At 40.4% G+C, this 20,907-nt stretch overlaps 5 protein-coding genes across 7 annotated transcripts; 3 read left to right on the top strand and 2 right to left on the bottom strand.

The window, feature by feature from the left end:
- Positions 1 to 308: 308 nt before the first annotated feature.
- LOC137935183 (F-box/kelch-repeat protein SKIP25) lies at positions 309 to 1,585 on the top strand. Its single transcript, XM_068779872.1, has one exon. The coding sequence runs from the start codon at positions 309 to 311 to the stop codon at positions 1,437 to 1,439; it is 1,131 nt and encodes a 376-aa protein (XP_068635973.1). The 3' UTR covers positions 1,440 to 1,585.
- Positions 1,586 to 1,692: 107 nt separating this feature from the next.
- On the bottom strand, positions 1,693 to 5,256 carry LOC137934842 (phytochrome-interacting ankyrin-repeat protein 2-like). Its single transcript, XM_068779386.1, has 3 exons — positions 4,573 to 5,256; positions 2,656 to 2,827; positions 1,693 to 2,107 (listed from the first exon to the last, which is right to left on the bottom strand). Exons 1-3 carry the CDS (start codon positions 4,690 to 4,692, stop codon positions 1,893 to 1,895), a joined length of 507 nt encoding a protein of 168 aa, XP_068635487.1. The 5' UTR covers positions 4,693 to 5,256; the 3' UTR covers positions 1,693 to 1,892.
- A 456-nt stretch (positions 5,257 to 5,712) lies between these two features.
- On the top strand, positions 5,713 to 7,607 carry LOC137934669 (trihelix transcription factor GT-3b-like). The gene is made up of 2 exons (XM_068779134.1): positions 5,713 to 6,134; positions 6,713 to 7,607. The coding sequence occupies exons 1-2, from the start codon at positions 5,808 to 5,810 to the stop codon at positions 7,283 to 7,285; spliced, it is 900 nt and encodes a 299-aa protein (XP_068635235.1). The 5' UTR covers positions 5,713 to 5,807; the 3' UTR covers positions 7,286 to 7,607.
- A 188-nt stretch (positions 7,608 to 7,795) lies between these two features.
- On the bottom strand, positions 7,796 to 17,181 carry LOC137934667 (pentatricopeptide repeat-containing protein At4g02750-like). 3 transcript variants are annotated; one of them, XM_068779132.1, is made up of 7 exons: positions 17,054 to 17,181; positions 16,738 to 16,909; positions 13,562 to 13,740; positions 13,224 to 13,464; positions 12,304 to 12,440; positions 11,376 to 12,208; positions 7,796 to 7,972 (listed from the first exon to the last, which is right to left on the bottom strand). In XM_068779132.1, the coding sequence occupies exons 2-6, from the start codon at positions 16,874 to 16,876 to the stop codon at positions 11,981 to 11,983; spliced, it is 924 nt and encodes a 307-aa protein (XP_068635233.1). In that variant the 5' UTR covers positions 16,877 to 16,909; positions 17,054 to 17,181; the 3' UTR covers positions 7,796 to 7,972; positions 11,376 to 11,980. The 3 variants fall into 3 exon arrangements, with proteins under 3 accessions (XP_068635233.1, XP_068635231.1, XP_068635232.1); XM_068779130.1 differs by lacking the exons at positions 11,376 to 12,208; positions 12,304 to 12,440; positions 13,224 to 13,464; ... (1 more) ...; positions 16,738 to 16,909; positions 17,054 to 17,181 and adding an exon at positions 8,225 to 11,138; XM_068779131.1 differs by lacking the exons at positions 11,376 to 12,208; positions 12,304 to 12,440; positions 13,224 to 13,464; ... (1 more) ...; positions 16,738 to 16,909; positions 17,054 to 17,181 and adding an exon at positions 8,630 to 11,138.
- A 356-nt stretch (positions 17,182 to 17,537) lies between these two features.
- LOC137934668 (uncharacterized) lies at positions 17,538 to 20,904 on the top strand. Its single transcript, XM_068779133.1, has 7 exons — positions 17,538 to 17,969; positions 18,064 to 18,185; positions 18,265 to 18,513; positions 18,810 to 18,944; positions 19,080 to 19,262; positions 19,410 to 19,571; positions 20,274 to 20,904. Exons 1-7 carry the CDS (start codon positions 17,567 to 17,569, stop codon positions 20,724 to 20,726), a joined length of 1,707 nt encoding a protein of 568 aa, XP_068635234.1. The 5' UTR covers positions 17,538 to 17,566; the 3' UTR covers positions 20,727 to 20,904.
- The last annotated feature ends 3 nt before the right edge of the window (positions 20,905 to 20,907 follow it).

Raw genomic sequence — 20,907 nt, 5'->3', positions numbered from 1 at the left:
CGGTCGTCTTCTTCCCAACTTGACCGATTTCCCTGTGCCATTTTTTTTACTTCTTTCGCGTCTAAAATCTGATCATTAGAAGGTGTTCTGGATTATGGGATTTCGGGAATGGGAAGGGAGGACTGAGGAAGTAAAATCTTAACTGCCATGGGAAGTTGCTTTTGGAGGTCGTTGCTCGGAGAACTACTGGTCTGTTCTGTGTTCAAATCGAAGGATACGATTGGTTTCGTAGGAGTGAAGAGTTTACAGGGTTGAATCTGTTGTTGGGAGGGGGACAAGGGTATGTTCTGGTGCAGTCCTGGTTTGCGATGAGTAGAGCGAAGAGGCTGAAGCTTGACGAGCTGGAAGACGCGCAACAGCTGCTGCCGGGTCTGCCGGACCACCTGGCTTATCTCTGCCTCTCGCACGTTCCTGCGCGGGTGATGTTTTCTGTTTGTTACTCGTGGAGGCGTCTTTTGTATTCTCCTTCTTTCCCTCCCTTTCTGTCCTTGTACGCGCTGTTGTCTTCTTCTTCTTCTTCTTCTTCATCGGCGGCCGAGGAGAAGAGAAACGAAAGCGAGACCCATCTTGGGTTCTCCTCCTATGATCCACTATCAGGCGCGTGGCATCCGCTCCCTACGCCGCCGCCGGACCCTCCACTGGGCTACGTCTTCCTCCGCCACCCATCGTTCATCGGTCGCAGTCTCCCAATCCAATCCGTCTCCCTCTCAGGCCACCTCCTTCTGCTCGCCGCCTCCACTCACCAGCTCCTCCCTGCTCTGCCTCGCCCCCTCGTCTTCAGCCCCGTTTCCAACCAATGGCGTCTCGGTCCCAAGATGTCGACCCGGCGTCGGTGGTGCGCCGCCGGCGCAGCCGGCGGGTATGTCTACGTTGCAAGCGGCATGGGAGCGGAGTACAATTCGCAGGTGGCGCGGTCTGCGGAGAGGTGGGATCTGAATAAGCACCACTGGGAGGAGGTGGCGCAGCTCAAGAACAGCAAATTCAGCAGAGAAGCCGTGGAGGCGGTGGGCTGCAGAGGTAAGCTCTGTATGGTGAATGTGAACGGGAACGCGGCCAAGGAAGGAGCCGTTTACAATGTGGTAAAGGATCAGTGGGAAGAGATGCCGAGAGGAATGCTGGGCGGGTGGAAAGGGCCCGCGGCGTCCATGGAAGAGGAAGCAATTTACGTGGTGGACGAGGCGGTGGGTACCCTGAAAGTGTACAAATGGGAAACAGACGAGTGGACGACGGTGATGGAATCGGAGCATTTCAAGGGGGCGTCGCAGGTGACGGCCGGCGGCGGTAGGGTCTGCGCCGTTCTAGCAGACGGCGCCGGAATCGCCGTCGTGGACGTAGTGGCGCAGCCGCCGAGAATGTGGGTGGTGGAGCCGCCGTCCGGCACGAGCGTGGTGGCCGTCCACGTCCTTCCCAGAATGAGTAAGCCGGACTCGCTGGATTGATTTTATTTTTCTGGTTCAATAGGGGAGTGAAGAAATCACGAAAAGAATGGCGCGGAATTTCTTCATTTTAGTTTCTGCAATGTCAGAGCCAAGGTTTGCTGACATGGGCAAATTCCAATACTCCATTTTCTCTTCCTAGTAATGAAACTTTGGGAATAAATCAAAATTAACAAATAAAGGTTTATTCTCTCAGATAAGGCAATATGAGAAGGGCAAAAAGAGAGAGTGCTACAGTGAAAGTATTAATCTCCAATATAATACATGTCAGTTTGCACAGAAAGTTTATCAGCATCCTGGCGTTACAACAAGCGTTACATAGGCAAAAAAAGAAGATTACACTACCCACAGTTGTTCTTAAGAACAGAGCAAAATGCTCATACTGCAATATACACGAACTGACTGGGAAACACTAACCATAGTTGAAGAAGTAAATTGACACTTAAATGAGCCAATTCAGTTACCAGAGCTGTCGGAATCCTCAAAGCCTGATGACGAAGTTTCTTCTTGGAAACGCTTAATTTCATAAGCCCATTCGAGGCCAGGGCAGTAGTGTAGAGGTGGGTTGAACCGACTGTCATGCATGTCGTCTGCGAGAAATGCCCCATTTTCGACCAAGAATTTGATTGCTTCCCTTTTTCGCACCTTGGCAGCGTTGTGAAGAGGAGTCCCTGCTCCAGTCAACACAACACATTTGAATACATGTTAACAGGATTGTTCCAAACACATAAAGAATAATAAGGTCACTGGGGATCTGGATCGCTGCTAAGCAGGGGGCTACTCCCTGCTCTCTCGAATTTGTAGAATTAACTCCCTGCTGCTCCAATCCTATCTTGGTGACTAGCAGTATGAGATTTGGACCCAATTCACAAGGAAGAGAGGGTGCAGATCTCCCTGTCCATACGCCAGGATTAGGACTGATCTCTTTCAACCACGTAAGGAAGGCAAATGGGCTTTGTCTCACATTCAACCTTTCCATGAGATTTGAAGGAATCAACTCCACTGCCAATACAGGGACTAGCAGATCTCAACCGAGGAAGGAGACCAGGCAGGCCATTCACCCCATCTCTCTGATTGGAGGAGAGTAGCTCCCTGCAGCTCTCATACCATATCTATCACTACCGGGGGGCAAAGGCATATTCCATTTGTATCACTTTAAAAAAAAAAAAAAGTGTATCAAGCTCATCACAAGAGTATTAGATTCCAATATTCAACTTACAGCCACAGGCACCCTTTGTTCTCGCATCAATGTCTGCACCACGTTCAAGTAACTCGTCCATCACTTTCAGGTGGCCTCCTTCGGCTGCGAGATGAAGAGGAGTAACACCAAGAGATTTGGGACCCCATGCTGGCACGTTCACATCCATGCCTTCATCCAAGAGTCGCTTCACCTGCCATAATACATTTTGGAATGAACCATTGCAATTTATATTTCATGTCGTAAAATAAAAGAGCAGACAAAACAATATATAAAATAAAAAACCTAATAGTTTATGAAAATATTTCATTCTTTTTTAATGGTGAGAAAAAATATCTTCTTCTTATCAGTCGTTGTCAGCTAGTGAATGACAAACACTAACAACAAGAAAGAAATTTCCACAGCTATTTGGATAAAAAGAACTCTCCAAAGAATTTAAAAAAAAGCACTATCCATACTTAAAAAGCTTTAAGAGTGGGTAACAACAGTCAGAACAAAAGAATCAGAGCCTAACGAATAACAGCACATCTTATACATAAGCCCATGTCTCAGGCCCTAGAGCAGCACAAAATAGAAGACAGATGATAACTAATGTCCAAATTCTCAAAGATATATCAACTACAGTGAATAGGGAATATGATTGTCTTTTTGGTTCTCAGCCAAGAATCTGAGCCAAAGAGTGAAAGGTGACAACAAGGTCACTTTGCAAATAATCTTTTCTAGTGTAAATAGTTGCAAATTAGCTAAAATATTTAATCTAACATAACTGCCACTAATTAGAAACATTCTACTTGACTTCTCTTTTCTTTTAAAAAAGAAGAAGTAAGGAACATATATTAGTAAATCAAACCCTTAGATCTAACCCATATTAAACAGGCCAAACCCAATGCCTATACCCCTATATTGGACCCAGCAGACATATAAAAGACCATCACACTTCCATACTACAGGTGATGACTCTCACTCTGGCACCAAATAGCCATTTCCATAAGTTACTGCCTCCTGGACACAACAATTCACTCTATATGACTAAGCAGCACTTCTCAACTTTCTAATGACTCTCACCATGTGACATTTTTCGCTGGCCACATTATCCTATATTTGAACAGAAGACATAGTGTTGCTCTAAGAATAAATGTCAGATGTCGAACCAATGCATGGAACACGAAAAATAAACCCTAAACTGATCTCATATGGAGAGGAAGAGAAGAGAAAAGTAAGAGTGAATTCCAAGGCAATCCACTTTCCCTTGGGAATATTTGTTCTGTGTTCATGATTAAATGAAAAGTGCAAAAGAAAATCACCTTAAAAAATACTTCAAGTATTACCCTTGAGAATATCTCTCTGCATAGTGTGAATTCCATGTAAACTGTCCACATGCATTAATGCATTTTAGACACTTTTTCTAGAGAATCCACTTTTTGCCCTAGCTTGTGCACTAACAGAGCCTACGTCAGCCCAACAGACCTTCATTGCCTAGATTGAGTCCATAGACATATCATATTACTAGCTCCATCTTTGTCAATCAAAGTGAAACTTTAATTTCAATCTATACGAACAATCTACTTATACTCGAAATCAGTCACCATTTTTACATAAGGATACAACACAAGGTCCAGAGCTAAATCTTAAGTATGAGCAGAAGTATTTACTCAAAAGCAGTAATAGTATAACATAAAGAACACATCAACTCTTGACTACTTAGGATAGCTTAACTCATTATCTGAAGAAGAATAGAAAAAGACAGACAATGAAGTAAGTTCGCATTTAGTTAAACAGAAAAAAATAACATTTATAAGATTAAAACCAAACATATTTATATATAATATTTATATATCAAATGATGGGATGCGTATTATCATTTCTTGAAACTTTAAAAGAAATGGCTGCAATATAAAAAATAAAAAATAAAAAATAAAGATAGACAAGGTACTGTACCTCCTTCAGATCACCTTTTCGAGCACCGATGTGAAGTAGAGTCCAGCCTCTATCGTCCCTGTTAGCATCAATAAAGTCGAACGATCGTTTACTCGACAATTGTCTCCTCAACCGGACCATTTCGTGGTTATATTTTATCCAATTAAAGACTTGATAAACAGCAAACTTCAACTGAATACCCCAAAGACACCAGAAAACCCAAACACTCAATAACAACAAGTGAATAGAGGAGGGTAGCTTCCCAGCTTAGGATTGACAACAGAAATTGTCAAATACCACAAAAGCAAACGCAAGAGAGAAATCGGAGAAAGAGGTTTTAGGGTTTACATGCTTCCAGGGTTCTCAAACGTCAAACACAATTACGGAGAAGAGAAAGAATGGTTCGCCATGCCGTACGGAACAAAAGGATTCAAACCAGGGCCAAACACACGGAGGTTTTGGAAAGAAGAGATCGGTGCAACAAACGCAGTGACCAGGAAGAAAGAAGAGATTATCATAATGGAAAGTAAAAACACCAGTAGGATTAAAAGAAATAAGAGAGGGAAAGGAAAGGGAAAACCCCTGGAAAGCAGTAGAATCAGATTAAAGCCAGCTTAAAAGTTGGATTATCTGCGAAGAAGCGAAGGGACTTCCGCGAGCTCATGGAGAAGAAATTCGCGAGCCAAAGCGAGAAACAAAAACCCCCTTGGCCTGGAATTCGGTAGCCTACTGAGGCGTGAGATCGGCTTAAAAGGCACGATCCGAACCAGGCTACAGGCTGTTGTCCACAGCAGCGTACGGTATTCAACGGATGAGATTATAGGAAGAACTCCCATCGTACGGCAATGACAGGTTTCGTCCGAGCTGTACAAGCACGAGACGTATAAAAAAAACAGAGATGGGCCCTATATAAAAGAAGAAATCATATCGTCCATTTATGTGGGCCCTATATAAAAGGCCAACAGTAAAGATCTGAGCGGCACTCAAAGCAGACTTGTAGCGGCGAATTGGCATATTAGTAATTATATACAACTACAGGGCCATTTGCTTTCTGAATTTCCTTTTTATAGTGGAGAATCCACCGATTTTCCGACAGAAGCTGGTTGACGCGCCTCGCCTTCCAGAAAGAAGAGCGGAAAGGGAGCTCCGCGTTTCGTAACAGTCAAATAATCAGAGAAACGACGAACAGATAAAGAAGAACCGCGCGGGAGAAGAAGAAGATACGTCCGAAACCCTAATCCCAATCCTGGACGAGGATGATGTTAGGTAGCGGCGACAATGAAGCCCGGAGTCGGATGGGCATGATATCCAGTCTCCCGCAGCAGTTGAACCCGGCGCCGATCTCCTCGGACATGTCTGCGGCCAGCGGACCTCAGAAGAAAGACGACCGGGTTCCTCAATGGAGTCATCAGGAGACGAGGGATTTTATCGCGATCCGCGCCGAATTGGAGAGGGATTTCACTGTGGCTAAGAGGAACAAGACGCTGTGGGAAGTTGTGGTGGCGAAGATGAAGGAGAGAGGGTACCGGAGGACTCCGGATCAGTGCAAATGCAAGTGGAAGAATTTGGTTAATCGGTACAAGGTGGTTTTTGCTTACGTTGTTTTCTTTTTACTGGTTTTTGGATTTGGATGAGTTGTTCGGATTGGCTATTTTTGGGACCGAAAGGTATTCGTTTTGCGGATTATCGTATAATGAGAAACGGATGGTAAGAGTTTATTTTTTGTTGTTTTCTGTTTCCAAAGCTAACTTGATGCTCTGATGAACTCTTGTTGTGTTTTGAAACGATTTTGGCTGGCATCCGAATGACTTGCGGATTTAGCGTTTCAACTTCGTATTACAACTTTTACCCAATTTCTCTGTAAAATGATTTTTAGTAGAAGTTTGTTATTTTTTTTATCGGATTATACATTAACTCACCTGGTCATTTATCACTTGGTCAAAATTTGGTGAATACGTAAAAGATGATTAAAAAAGTTTCTCAGCCTAACGTTTGGTATCGAGTTGGAAATTAGATTGTCAGATTCCAACGTTCTCATTGTTTGGGAAAAAAAAAAACAGGTAAATCGACGAAAAGTGTCTTTTAATAAATTCCTCCTTTCTCTGATTTCATAGTGGCATGCTTGATACTGAAAGGATAGCATCTTATACCTGCGCAACAGGGAAAGGAGACCTCAGATGCCGAAAATGGCAGACAATGCCCATTCTTCGACGAACTGAACGCCATCTTCATCGAACGCGCGAAGAGCATGCAGCGCATGCTGCTCGAATCCGAATCAGGGGGAGCGCAGACGAAGAAGAAAATGAAGAGACTAAGCGGGGAAAAATCCTCGGACGACTGCTCCGATGACGACGAAGACGAGGAGGTCGATAGCGAAGACGAGCGCATGACAAAGACTCGAAAACGCAAAGCGGAAAAGGATAAGCTGCGTCCCAGTTCCACGGATAAGTCCAAGACCAACAGCATCCAGGAGCTCCTCCGGGACTTCTTACGACAGCAGCAGAAGATGGAGATTCAGTGGCGGGAGATGATGGAGAGGCGTGCCCAGGAGAGGCGTCTGTTCGAGCAAGAATGGCGTCAGACGATGGAGAAAAAGGAGAGGGAGAGGTTGATGATGGAGCAGAACTGGCGGGAAAGAGAAGAACAAAGGAGAATGAGGGAAGAGACTCGGGCTGAGAAAAGGGATACTTTAATAACAACTCTCTTGAACAAACTGATTCGCGAAGATCTTTGAGAGATTACAAACCTGGAGAAGAACAGAAACAAGAATAAAAGCAGGAGACTTTCTTTCTTCGTTTCTTTATACTGTTTGTTAATTTATAAATTATAACTTGATTTGGGTTGGTACTGATCTGATATAGAACAAAAGATGGGGGGAATATTTTTGCAAAGTCATTTGGGCAATGGGATCGTTCCTAGTATATATTTTTTCTTTTACAAAGCTTCGTTACAGCTAATTTCTCCAATGTATACAGTACCATGCAATGGTGATCCAAGCTGGGGAAGACATCTCATTTGTAGATCTCCTATAATAGGCTTTTTTTCTCCCATGTACCCTGGACAAGAGCTGGACTTTTGGCAAGCATAAACAGGCTATCTAGGGAAAAACTAGGTTGAAAATATTAAATGCTCAATGCTTTAGCGCTGTGCAGCACGGCCATGGCTATCTCACATTGCTGCATGATCCTAATAAAATCCTTGGAACCTGTTCTCAACATCAAACTGCCCATCCCATTGCGTCAACTAGTCAACAATAAATCCCGTTTTTATTTCTCACAATTTATAACTTTTTGAGCACATATTCAGTTTTGATCACTTAAACAAGTCTGAATAGAAATCATCCCGAGTCCGATGGAGGTTTCTCTTTTGGATGTTTGGAAGCATAGTGATCACCAAGCTGATTGGAATTTGCTAGTTGTACCTGCAAACTCATGGCTGCCACAAATTACCACGGTTGAATTGGAGAAATATTAAAAAGATGTTGCTAAAAACACCATTTCACAAGATAAATCTAAACATGCAAACAGATCAACTGATCATAGGGCTATTACTTCATGCAAGCAACTGAGAGCCAGAGCTAAAGATGCCGCTTGCATAAAGGCATTCTAGAAAAACTCAATAAAACATAATTTTGGCAGGTAAAGAAAGGGTTTGTCAGAATCATAATTCGTACCCATTTGCTCAGATATCTTAAGTGAGTCTCTGAAAGGTGTTCCAAAGTGCACCTAAACTTCGCCACAAGTTTTTTCATGTTCGGGCAATCAAAAGCACGTTACAAATACGTGCATCCAATAAATGATATAAACAAGTCACTGAACTTGTTTTCTGATTTGATCTTCTAAAAAGAATATGCTATAGAAGTATAAACAAACTTTTAAACAGCCGACACCTACTGTCTCTTAGTTATGAAGGAAGTTCAATCTTTCACTGCCTTTTTTGCTTATTTGTTTTTCTATACTTCTCAGATAAAATCATGTGCCAGATAGCTCACAGCTTATTTTAAATTGCATGGAACTAATGATCCAACAAAACTCTTTACTTTCAAAATTGCGGAGACAAATGCTAAACAATGCTTCACCTCAAGTCGCTCCAATCAGAGCCATCCATAATGCACAATGACACAACACAGTGATTTTCAGTGAAATTCGGGTTTTCCAGCTTTCATGTAGTGGATTCGCTTAGGATTGTATCACTTCAGCACATAAGTCTTTGATAAATTGACTTGAAGCAGTGCCATCTAACTATTAAGTGATCTAATTTCTACAAACTCTGTTCTATCCACTTCTTCACATACTCCACTTGCCAGACGAGGGCCAAATAATAGCAACTTGAAGTGGGTCCTCCTCAAAAGCATTATATCATAAAAAACTCTCTGTAGGATGATCTGTGGAAACATTTTTTATTCCATGCTTTTGGAGATCTAATTATTGGCATCTCTTCATCAGGAGTGGATCACTACCTCTTCCATGATGAGAGAAAGAGTCCCCAACACTTTATATATATCATTCCTCTTAGGATGAGATGTATCACTAGAAACAAATGTATCGGTCTTTCCCTTTATCTCAATCCAACTACAGGCTTGTTCCTTTTTCGCTCCATGCTCTTTTATAAGCGATCTTGTTCTCGATGCGTCCACCCAAATTCCTTTTGAAGCATAAATGTTTGATAATACTACATATGCTCCTCCATCAGAAGGCTTAAAATTCAGAATTTCTTGAGCAACAATTTCTGCGAGTTCTAAATTTCCATGAACTTTACATGCACCTAATAAAGTTTCCCATGTATAAATAGGGATGTCTACTGGCATTTTACTTATAAACTCAAAAACTTCACTCAGTTGCCCAGATCGTCCGAGAAGATCAACCACACAGTTATAGTGTTCAAATTTAGGGATCAATTTCCAATGACTTTGCATGTAGTTAAAGATTTCCAAACCTTTGTTTACCAAACCCTTGTGAGAACAGGCACTCAAGAAGCCTAGAAAGGTCACGTGGTCTGGATTCAGTCCAAGTCGAATCATGGAGGGGAGTAGCTTGAGTGCTTCCTCTGGACACCCATTATAAGCCAGTGCCACTATCATGGCATTCCATGCAATTGTATCTTGTTTTGACATACTCTGGAATAAATCAGAAGCCTCAGCTAGTGACCCACACTTTGCATACATAGTAATCAATGAACTTCTGACCTTTGTATCATATTCATAACCAGATTTAATAGCACAAATATGTAACGCGGTTCCCCATCCAATTGATGCTAGAGATGCACATACAGAAACCACAATCGTAAATGTACCCTGATTAGGTCTAAAACCATCATTAATCATCTGAGAGAACAAAACTAATGCTTCTTCACTTTGGTATCCAGAAATTATAGTATTCCATGAAGTTTGATCATGTTCTGGCATTTTTAGAAAAAAGTTGAATGCCTTTATCATGTTTCCTTCTTGAATATGCCCTAGTAAAATCAAATTCCATGACCAAATGTCACTTATTGGCATCTCTATAAAGAGCTTTAAAGCATCTCCAAACATCTTATTCTGCACATATCCTCCCATAATTGTGTTCCACACAACAACATCTTTACTAGCCATATTATCAAATATAATTTGGGCACTTTTAACATCTCCACTCTGCATATATCCCCAAATAATTGCAGTACAAGCTTCTATACACTTTCCTGGCATCTGTTCAAATAACCTTCTAGCATGCTCCATTTCCCCAACTCGTGAATAACCAGTTATCATGGTTGTCCAAGTTGCCTCATCCTTTTGAGGCACTTCACTAAATAAATTACATGCATCTTCCATACAGCCCTGTTCAACATAAGCGGACAACAAGGAATTATAAAGGTAAGTGCTCTTATTGGGTGCTTGATCAAATAATTCTTGAGCTTCAGTCAGCAGGCCCTGGTGGAGATACCCTGCAACCATTATTGCCCATGAAATTGAATTTCTTATGGGCATCTTATTGAAAAATTCTCGTGCCTTTCCAAATTCTCCATGATTGAGATACCCACTGATCATAGAATTCCAACAAACAATATTTTTTTCAGGCATTTTTTCAAACAACTGTTGAGCTTCCCATAACAGTCCACATTTCGCATAGCCATTTAATAGTGCTGACCAAGACACAACATTTCTCTTTGGCATGATATTAAATATCTTTTGCGCTTCAGATAGATTGCTGCTTCGTATGTACCCAGAAATCATGCAATTCCATGTAACTAGGTTTCTCTTTGGCATCTCATCAAATATGAGACGCGCAGCTTCCACATCCCCACGCCTAAAACAATCGGTAATCATAACGTTCCCTGAGAATACGCGTTTAGAGGACTTTGTTACGTTCAGTTGGGAATTAGCAAACTCATGTGATAAACATCTCTTGGCATAAAGTAGCCATGTAACCCTGATCTTTAGCTTTTGAGCTCGACGTAACATGTTTCAATTCTCTCTCCCTTCAGTCTGGAAATATCATCGAGCTCTCCGTTTATTAATGTACCGAAAAACCGGATGCAGACAGAGCAAGTGAAAATTAGACAACCGGAACGAAATATATTGAAACCAAGACATCTTTTATCGAATGTTTTCATGAAAGAATTTGGTAGCATAACCCCCACCCACCCACTCCCCGGCTCAGAAAAAAAAAAAAAAAGTTTTCCATAGGAAATCCACAGAAAAGATAAATTATATCGTAGGACATAAAGAAAGAAAAACACAGCACCGCTGGCAACCCAAAATATTGTCTGAGGTTCAGTAAAGCGGTAGATCAAAACACAAAAAGAAAAAAAAATTAATAAAAACGAACACAGCTTCGTTTCGAATTAACCTTGCAGATTGGGCAGGTCACTTTGAGAGCCACCGCTCTGGCCTCGAACTGGGACCCCTTGGCTTTCTGATTCTTCTCCGCATTTCGTCTCTGGGCTTCAATCTTCTGCTTTCCTCTCGTCATCTCATACCGCTCCTCGCCAGCGAACGCCTACCGTCTCCTGCTTCTTTTGTTTTCTCTCTTCGCGTGCAGCGTGTACCTCGAGACGTCCCAGGGAATCCAGTAACTAATGCTCATGTGATTAACACGTGGCAGGTATCCAACGACGTGGACACAGGATGAGACAAAAGCGAAAGGCGGCTCGGGGTTTGGTCCGAAAGTGAAGGATAATAATAATAATAAAAAAAAGAAAACAATAGAAATTGATGAATTCTTATTTTTATTTTTATTATTAATATAAAACAGTAAAAAAAAGAAAATATATTAATGTAATTAATAATATATTTGAAAAATAAAAAAATAGATATATAAGCCTCTTTCCATTAATTTTATAAGTGCCTAGTATACCTGGGATCATCTTGGACAATTCAACAGAGATAACCGACGAAGTCAATTACATCGATAAGAAAACAGGATTTCCGTTGATGTACCCGGAAACGGATTCTTTAATCAGGTAACGCAGTTCCGCGCTCGAGATTGTTCTTGATCTCCAATGTGTACTTGCCAAAGGCTCTCTCTATCTTCTTATTGAAATGTTCATTCCTGTCGTTGATAGAATCAATATCCTTCTCCTCATTGAACTTACGCCTCCTGCTAAATGCCTGCCGCTTCGCTTCCGTATCTTTCAGCTCATTCACCATCTTTTCTATCCTATCCTCTGAAATCTTTGGAGCCTGCAGCACAAGAGCGATGGATCAGAAAATGCATTCCTCAAATGTTAGAGGGCAGGTTAAGAGCATCGCCATTGTAAAATCTAGAAGAATGCTACCTTGCCATACTGAAGACTTGAAGCATTACGATAGAACTCTGGGTCAGCTTCTTTCTGTTTAGTGTATTCTTCCAAGTCAATTTCTATGTTCTTTGTACGCTTCTTGTAAGCACCGTAGAGGGTCTTCTGATTAAAAACTGCCCAAGTGGAATACACATCATAAATTTGCAGTGCATCAGAACATTTTGTAAATAGAGAAATCAAAATGAAGGTACTGGGTATTTGGTCAGGTTTTCATGTATTAGCATGGATCAGAAACCTCATACTTCACAAATACAGATTACTACAAATAGGAGTACCTAGAATGAGAAAACTCAACTGTAAGACTGGTTCTAACAAGTGCACAGAGAGACAACAATACTTTTTAGTTTCTTTTTTTCTTCTTTATCATTTCAGTCAGGGTCCAAGTTAAATAACTCCAGAAGAGGATATAACTTTCAATTTCTCAAGAATGAAGCCAAGAATTGAGATTTCTTCGTCAGATATGATTTACAATCACGATTCCCTAATAGAGATGAAAAGAAATGTTAAAAAAGATCAGGAAATAACAACATTACTCCTACTTAAGAATCTTAATCCTAAATTTCAAAATAATTAATGCACCAGCATGTTATTTCAAGTCTTTCACCCAGTCAAGTAAAAGGGCTCCTTTGAAATTAAGCATATATTTAATTATCCATAAACGTCTGTCTTTATCTATAATACATAATATAAGTTGATTGTTTTACCCCTACTCTTGACTGATGAGGTAACAAAACCTTGCATGCCATTGGAGCCACCATAGTATAAATCTCAATTTGTACTTCTTTTTGAAGCCCTGAAACTACCCTCTTTTATAATTTTTTGAAACTTGGAGCCCTGAGCCGGAGAAGAAAAATATTTTTTCTGAGAAAAACATTAAAGAAAAATTAAAAACTTACCATCCCAACCAAATGGTGCAGGATCTTTTTCCCATTTCTTATATTTCCCCTCAGCCATCTCTTGGGTATCAAGCATGTAAGCCTTTGACATGTCAAGACCATTGGCATCTAGAAGCTTCCCAATTTTCTTTTTTCTATCATCAAGCCATTTTTGTTTTGAAATTCCTCTGGATTCAGCTGGAGCTTCTAGTCTCTTCTTCTCTGCTACCATTGCTGTTTGGTTGGCCTTTCTTGCTTCATTCTGAAATTAAAAGGATCCATATATCAATGAAAAAAGAGAGAGAAAGGAGGAAAAGACCTGATTCAAGCACTGCCAATTTAGTAGAAGTGATGCATACCATCTTAAGCCTAAGCTCAAACAACTTCTTCTGTCTGCCTGTAAGATTTGCATAATTTTCTTCAACGTTTTCCTCAGAGTGATCATCCCCAGAAGCAGCATTATCTTCAGATACTGCTGCTTGTCTATCAGGATCTTCACTCCGATTATGAGTATTCTCAGATGCACCATCTCTCGTTTCTACAAGAAAATACAATATGGGGTACAGTCAGGGATAGAACACCACAAGGTCAGAATAATACAACCTTCATGAGAGCAAACTCTACATGGTCATGCTTGCCAAGAGAAAATTAAAAGAATTTTAACATCTGACTTTCCTAGATGAAAATTTTGTTTAAAAAAACTAATAAATAACAACAGAGGAGAAGATTATTGGTCAAAATATCCTCATTGAGACAAATTTCTATGTAACAAACATTTAAATTACTATAGATGCACATTAAGTATGTCTTGTTACTTAAAAAGCTCCAAAAGGAAATTTCTTAAAGCATATTCATTTGACCGGGAAAAGACCATCCAAACAGCCCCGTACAAAAAGGGGACAAACAGCTTATCCCAGAAATCACACTACCCGAAAGGCCTAGCAACACCCGTTTGTCAAGACAAGAGAGAAAAGTATCGGGAAGAGATCGTCCAGGAAACTGTCTGACCAGCCCGACAAATGCTTAGTACAACAAGCAAAGCATGCCCATCCGACCAAACAGAGAGAAGCCAACTGTCTAACCAACAAAAGAGAGAAAATTCTCCATTGAGGACCTTTCACCCGAGCAACCGGAAGACCAATCCATTGAAAGCAAGAAGAAGAAAAGAAGAAAAAAGGTCCAGCAAAGAAGGTCATGTGACAGGACAGACATCATCCCATCAAAGATGAAAGAGAAAAGGAACATTTAAAAAAAAAAAAAGATGAAAGAGAAAAGGCACTAGAAGTGTCGTTTGACGACCTGTTCGAACGGCCAAGCCAAAGATCAAACACTATAAAGAAAAGAAAGAGATGTTTGATGAAGACTGTCCGACTGGTCCATCGCTGTCCGAACGACACGTTCCAAGAATCGCACAATGAGATTGAAGGCTTTGATTCAACTAAAATAGGTCTACAAAATATATAAATGACCTATTTATATAATCAACAGTTCATCATGAAAATATTAAGTACGTTCTGATTTTTACTCGAGATTTCAATGTAATTAACAAAAGGACAAAGCTCAATGACTCTATTTTTTAACATTGAGAACACAACTATTTAAGTTGTGTCCACCCCAAAGAACATCTATCTTGTCCTAAGGCTTCCAGAACCACTCCAAAGTGCATATTCACTTTGAAATCAATTTTGGAGATTGATTTGAGCTTCTGAAAAAGCAATTCCCTAGAAAGCTAAGTACTTTCTAGCTTATACTTTGAAATCTTTTTGCTTATCATATTTCATGCTAGAATCTTTGCTTTTAAACTTTAAAATCATTCTAACATACTGATTTGTCGGGGTTTTTGAATAGCATTGCATTACAAAAATTCAAGTCTCAACAAGCCTTTGAAATTTTCTGATTGGACTTAGTCGAGTACACTGAGCTAGTGTCGTTGTATGTTGAAATTATTCATCTAGTTCAGTTACTACTCTTGGGTTTGTACTTTGAAATCACTATTTATATTGAGCTATATTGTATGGTTTCTGCCGATTTGAAAGACAAATCCAATTTGTTTGAGCTTCAATTTTAAAATATGGGTATTTAAGGACCTCTTGATCTACTATTACATTAAACAGGTACTTAGAATTGTGTATGCATTTTTTTATACTTGAATTGTGAAATCAGCCTAATGGAGAAATTATTGAAAAAGGGTTGAATTGAAAGCAGGCTACCCTTGGAAGCATTGGCAATGACTTTTGTAGGCAAGACCATCCCTCATCTTAATTTGTTTCAGAGAAGCCTATTTGGTTGAGGATTAGCTATCGTAAAATCCTTTGTGGATCTAAGTTGTTGATGAGTGAGCTATAAGTCCTTGGTGTAGGTAGGTGATGCTGAAAATCCCTTTATGGTTCCAGGCTTGGTGTGTCTAGTGAGTTGTTCCAAATCCTTGTGCGCATCTAGGCTTATGTAGCCTAGTTAGCTACTGAAAAATCCCTTTATTGGTCTAAACTGTGTGCCTAGTTTGCTATTTTCATCCTATGTAAGGGTGAGTTTATTAAAGTTGGTTGTTATGGTCAATTGAATTGTTTAAGTTCTTGTGTGAGCTGCATTGCAATTGGCCTTAGAGGCAATTGGTGGCAAGCACCATTAGGCAATCCAAATATAGTTGCTGAACTCTGAGGCACACCTACCTTAGGAGCGAGTTAGCAATCCTACATAAGATTACGAACTACTATAAATGTTTGTACTGTTTTTGTGTATGCTTGACTGTTTTTGCATGTACCCTTGATTGTGAAATTAATTATTGTACATTGAAGTGTATAAAAGTGGAGACACACATTACAATAGCTCAAAAGTCATAAATTAGCAGCAAAATTTTAACAAACCTATTTAGCCCCCTCTATGCTTGTTCCACATCCAACCCAACAAAGATGACCAGGAAATTTCCACCCAAATGCTCATTTTAACAAAACAAAGCACAAAAAGCATCATAAAAATCCTGAAAATAGCTCCAATATTATCAAGTTGAGCAAAATTTCAAGATAAATTGCACACACAAAAAGTTGAAAGACACCAACACTGACTTCTGTTTCACTGGAATGAATTGGTTTAGGACTCTGGTAGGAACCGAAAGACTCGCCACCAAGACCGATAACCATTACACCTCATTCAAAACTAAAACTTGGCTAGCTTATTTGAAAATTCATCCCTCTCACTCTTTCTGCAGACCTTTATCAGGCTTAAAATTTTTAAACTGCCAATACGGCAGTGATTAGCAAAATGTGTCCTTTATAATGTCATATATTTCTAGATACAACTTTCCGATTTGTTGAATTACGTTTTCAAAAGCAGACCATAATCAGCCATAGGAAATACTACGTTTCACACTAATCACAAGACCGATTTCAGTGACACAACAAATCAGAATAATCACAAGACCGATTTTCAATGAAACAAAAAAAATCTGAACATAAGGAAAGAATTCGTACACAACACAATAATTTACGCGCGAACCCACAAAATCCCCGTAATTCTCAAAAAAGAAGAGGAAAGATACCTGCTTCGCGCTTTTCAGCCTCCTCCTGATCGCGCCGAGCCTTCGCGTCGGCAATTTTTCTGAAGCAATACTCAACGCATTCGTGGTAAGGATTGGATGCGTTTATACAATCTGGGTGCGCTCTACCCTCGTCAGACATCGTCGTTCAAGCTATCCCGATTACTTCAAAAGTCTGTCCAACAGTAATATCCGAGCTATTTAATCTCCTGAACCCTAAAAAACATACGTACACTGCAGAGATAGAAGCAGACGAAAGGATCCAAGTTCGGATGCGGGATAACAAGATCTAGGGATTTCTTAGAAGCCGAAAACGTACCAGTTGCTAATCGGTTTCTCCTCCAGGCCACAGGAGAGAGGACGGTCGTCGTGGCGTCGCCTTGCGGGTGAGAAAGAGAACAATTTGGGAAAGCGCAGACCACTGAACTTTGTTTAGACCTCGAGTCGGAGTGGAATACGGATAATTACAGAAAAAAACTATAAATTAGTAAAGTACGTATAACTCCTTGATTTTACAATGTTTTTACACCGCCGCCTAACTCGATTCCTCATTCAACTCAACTAGAAATTTCAGTTTCATATCCGCTTTGAATCAGATTCCGGTAAATTTTCAAAAAAGTGTTTAACTTTCTTCGAGTTTGATTTATGCAAGATGGATGGCCTGATACTTATCTGAGACGCGTCTCATGAAATAGGAACTGGAAAATATACGTGAGGTGACACTATATTTTATCCCGAGGAAAGCGCTTGAAAATTCTGAACCGGAATTGCTCTGGTAGCGCGTACCCTATAATAAGCGACAGGGTTCTCTTTTCAGAGAATCAGGACAGCAATGGAGCTGAGAATGGCGTTGCTGTCATCATCCTGTCTTTCGAATTCATCCACTCGTTACTTCAATTATGGCTCTCATACGCTCCCAAGACCATCCTCTCTGCTTTACAAGCACGATCAGAACAACTTCCAGTTGCAGGCCGGAGGTGCTAACCACGCCGGCGATCGTCATGGACCCACTCCATCTCTGACCTCGATTGCCTCTCATCTTCTACAGAAACCCACAATTACCCATCGATCTTTATTGCTGCAGGTAGCAGCTCCAGTCATTTTCTTTTTCAGTTTCGGCGCCTGCGCCTGTGTATCTGGCCCAGGTGTACTCGTTCGCCCCGTGCAAGATGTAATTTTGGATTCGCAAGTGGGGGTAGTTGAAGAAGGCGAGCGTGCTCCCTTGTCGAAGTTAGGTACGTGGGACTTGCAAGTCCCCTGTAATTGAATGTTTTAGTCTTGACTTATTGTGTTCCATTTACAAAATTTCGGAACAAAACAAACTTGCAGAAAGTGCTGAGGAAATGGAGTTGAAAGCTGCATTTGAGAGATGGAAGTCCAAGACCTTTGCTTTGACAGTTCCTTTAAGAATTGTTTCCCTTCGTGGGTCCGTACCCCCTTCATGGCTTAAGGTTTGTTCTTGTTTGCAGTTGTGGTAGTTTCTGTGTATCTTGTTATCGTGATTTATGCTCAACTGTTGTGGTGTACTAGGACTTTGTTCAAGTACAAGGGAGAAGATTGAAGTTACAATCGGAGTTTCGCGGAAAGCTTGAGGACATTTTCTCTGAATTGTTAGTAGCTGCAAAGAGAGGCAGCATTGAGCGTAAATCAGCTCTGGCAGCTGACATTGTCACTATCGGTGACTCTTGGCTCAGTTTGGCAGTTAGCAAGGGCTTGATAGAACCAATTAGAGATGTTGAAGAACAAGATTGGTTTAAGGACCTAGATGAGAAATGGAGGGTAAAGCATCTGGTGTATGTTCTCCATCTGAAGTACTTTGGTTTGCATTGATATTTTTCACTTCACAATCATGAGTTCTCCTTTTTCCTTCTCAACAATATTTGTCCTTGTTCCCTCTCACCAACAATGGAAAAAGTAAAAGAAATAAAAATAGAGGGACAAATGATCTTTCTCTTTGGTAAATCAATTATCAAACCTATTGGTAGATTATGGGTTGATTTGGAGATCAAGACATTACGCTTGATTAATTGAAACTAAGTTTATCTTGTTTGACTCACATGACTTTCCTGTCTCAGACATATTTACGGCGGAACAAGGATGGCAATTTAGATTCTGATGGGAAAATATGGGCAGTGCCATATCGATGGGGAAGCATTGTGATTGCATATAAGAAAAGCAAATTCTCAAAGCACAATTTGGCCCCAATTCAGGTATTATAAATCTTATATAATCTATTGTAATTGATTATTTTACTGCGTTTTGAACCTTTTAAACTTTCTGTATATTAAATACAAATGTATGTTCATGATGTGTGTGTCCCATAACCAATATGTTACATGTTGTAGGATTGGGGGGATTTGTGGAGGCCTGAGCTTGCTGGCAAAATTTCAATGGTTGATTCTCCTAGAGAAGTTGTCGGTGCTGTCTTGAAGTTCATGGGGGCCTCATATAACACACAGAACATTGATGATGAAGTGTCTGGTGGAAGAAATTCTGTTATGGACAATTTGATGAGACTGCAAAGACAGGTGTGATGATCACATAGACTTGACCACAGCTTTGTGTCTTCCATCTCCTGCTAATCTTCCAAGTTCTCAAAAAGATAGTGAACTATCATTATTTTTGGCACCAAGTATTTGGGGGTAATGTAATGTGCTTCTACTTGCCATATACAGGTTCGCCTCTTTGATAGTGTCCACTACCTGAAGGCATTTGCAGCAGGAGATGTCTGGGTTGCAGTTGGATGGAGCAGTGATGTGCTTCCTGCTGCCAAACGCTTGTCGAATGTCGGAGTGATTGTTCCCAAGTCTGGAGCCAGTTTTTGGGCAGATTTATGGGTAATATGGACTTATTGATCACTTATCTCTAGATTCACATAGCTGTTCACAGAATTTTTTGCATTACATTGATTTTCATGAAAAGTAGCAAAGCCCTTAAAATTTTGGGTTAAGCTTGCATTTCTACTTCCCCAACATTCAGTTCTTGGTTACTTTGAGAGAATTATTTTTGTTCTCCATTTTCTTGATACTATATTTTTTCATAGTGACTTCAGAACTTCTATAATTTGGTGTATTAAGAATTTTTTTTGTGCTCCTCAGCTAGTCCAGTATCTCAACTGAGCAACAATTTTATGTAAAAAGTTATATGTTCTGTTTTTGTGAAATTAAGCATGGATTGGACCACCAACATTCTGTCCCAGTTCTATGTTAATTCAACCTTTTCATGGAAGTCAAGTAGCATCACCAGTGTAGATCAAGAAAATTTGGAACAAAATCAAGCCCAAATATTCCATAAACCTGTAATGGCTTGTTATTAGTGTTTGCTTGCATCAAATTTTCTGATGCATGATGTTTTTCCATGTAAGACATGATGATTGTGCCATCTATTTTTATGTTCATGGACGTTGTTCTCCTCGACATTGCAAGAGGAACTAGAAGTTCAGTAGACAATTGTTATGGAAAAGGTCTTGAGAAAAGCTCCATAAGTTGATTACATGAATGGATATGCCTGTTCATGAAGCAGACTTTACCCTTTTGCAGGCAATCCCAGCTGCGAGTAGATTCAACACTGACCGAATTGGTGGGCGTGTAAGAGGCCCTTCGCCACTTATACACCAGTGGATTGAGTTCTGTTTGCAACCTGCCAGAGCACTGCCTTTCTGTCAAGAGGTCATCCCCGGGTCATCACCTTTAGCCCTCAAAGGGCTTCCAGCTGAGGAATGGTCTCAAGAGCCCAGTAAGGGAAAACCAAAGCTAGACACAAATCTAATAGCTGGAGTACCTCCACCTGAAATATTATCAAAGTGCGAGTTTCTGGAGCCATTATCAGAGGAGACATTGATGGACTACAAGTGGTTAATTGCTGGAATGCAGAAGACCCAACGGGGTCAAATAAGAAGACTGATTGATTACATTTCAACAAGAATACAAACATTAGGTTTAAGATCTTGTGAAACCCAAACTTCCCCAAAGAACAATGGTAGATCATCATGAGGAAAAGCAAATATCATTTCAGCTGCATCCAGTATGTATTCATGTTAAACTTTGGCTGCATTCAGGAGGTTTTCCAGCTTGAAGTCTTGTATTCATATTTCACCAGAGTTTTCAGTGAATATGTAATCTTTATTCAAAAACAAAATGCCGTTGATATCTTAAGAGTTATATTTTTTTACCT

This window comes from Aristolochia californica, unplaced genomic scaffold (genome assembly GCF_029961685.1).
Source record: "Aristolochia californica isolate CCGP_79_NKW_82.1479 unplaced genomic scaffold, dmAriCali1.0.hap1 SCAF_6, whole genome shotgun sequence".
NCBI classification, from domain to species: Eukaryota; Viridiplantae; Streptophyta; class Magnoliopsida; order Piperales; family Aristolochiaceae; genus Aristolochia; species Aristolochia californica.
Note: the sequence above shows the minus strand (reverse complement) of the source record. Positions and strands in the feature narration are given on the sequence as shown.

Excerpts from the sequence above, each read along its gene's own strand:
- LOC137934842 (XM_068779386.1), bottom strand. The coding sequence starts at position 4,692 with ATGGTCCGGTTGAGGAGACAATTGTCGAGTAAACGATCGTTCGACTTT. Across the intron at positions 2,828-4,572 it reads GAAAAGGTGATCTGAAGGAG|GTGAAGCGACTCTTGGATGA; the intron begins GTACAGTACCTT and ends GTATTATGGCAG. Across the intron at positions 2,108-2,655 it reads AACAAAGGGTGCCTGTGGCT|GGACTCCTCTTCACAACGCT; the intron begins GTAAGTTGAATA and ends TGACTGGAGCAG.
- LOC137934669 (XM_068779134.1), top strand. The coding sequence starts at position 5,808 with ATGATGTTAGGTAGCGGCGACAATGAAGCCCGGAGTCGGATGGGCATG. Across the intron at positions 6,135-6,712 it reads ATTTGGTTAATCGGTACAAG|GGAAAGGAGACCTCAGATGC; the intron begins GTGGTTTTTGCT and ends CCTGCGCAACAG.
- LOC137934667 (XM_068779130.1), bottom strand. The coding sequence starts at position 10,987 with ATGTTACGTCGAGCTCAAAAGCTAAAGATCAGGGTTACATGGCTACTT.
- LOC137934668 (XM_068779133.1), top strand. The coding sequence starts at position 17,567 with ATGGAGCTGAGAATGGCGTTGCTGTCATCATCCTGTCTTTCGAATTCA. Across the intron at positions 18,514-18,809 it reads ACCTAGATGAGAAATGGAGG|ACATATTTACGGCGGAACAA; the intron begins GTAAAGCATCTG and ends TTCCTGTCTCAG. Across the intron at positions 18,945-19,079 it reads ACAATTTGGCCCCAATTCAG|GATTGGGGGGATTTGTGGAG; the intron begins GTATTATAAATC and ends TACATGTTGTAG.
- LOC137935183 (XM_068779872.1), top strand. The coding sequence starts at position 309 with ATGAGTAGAGCGAAGAGGCTGAAGCTTGACGAGCTGGAAGACGCGCAA.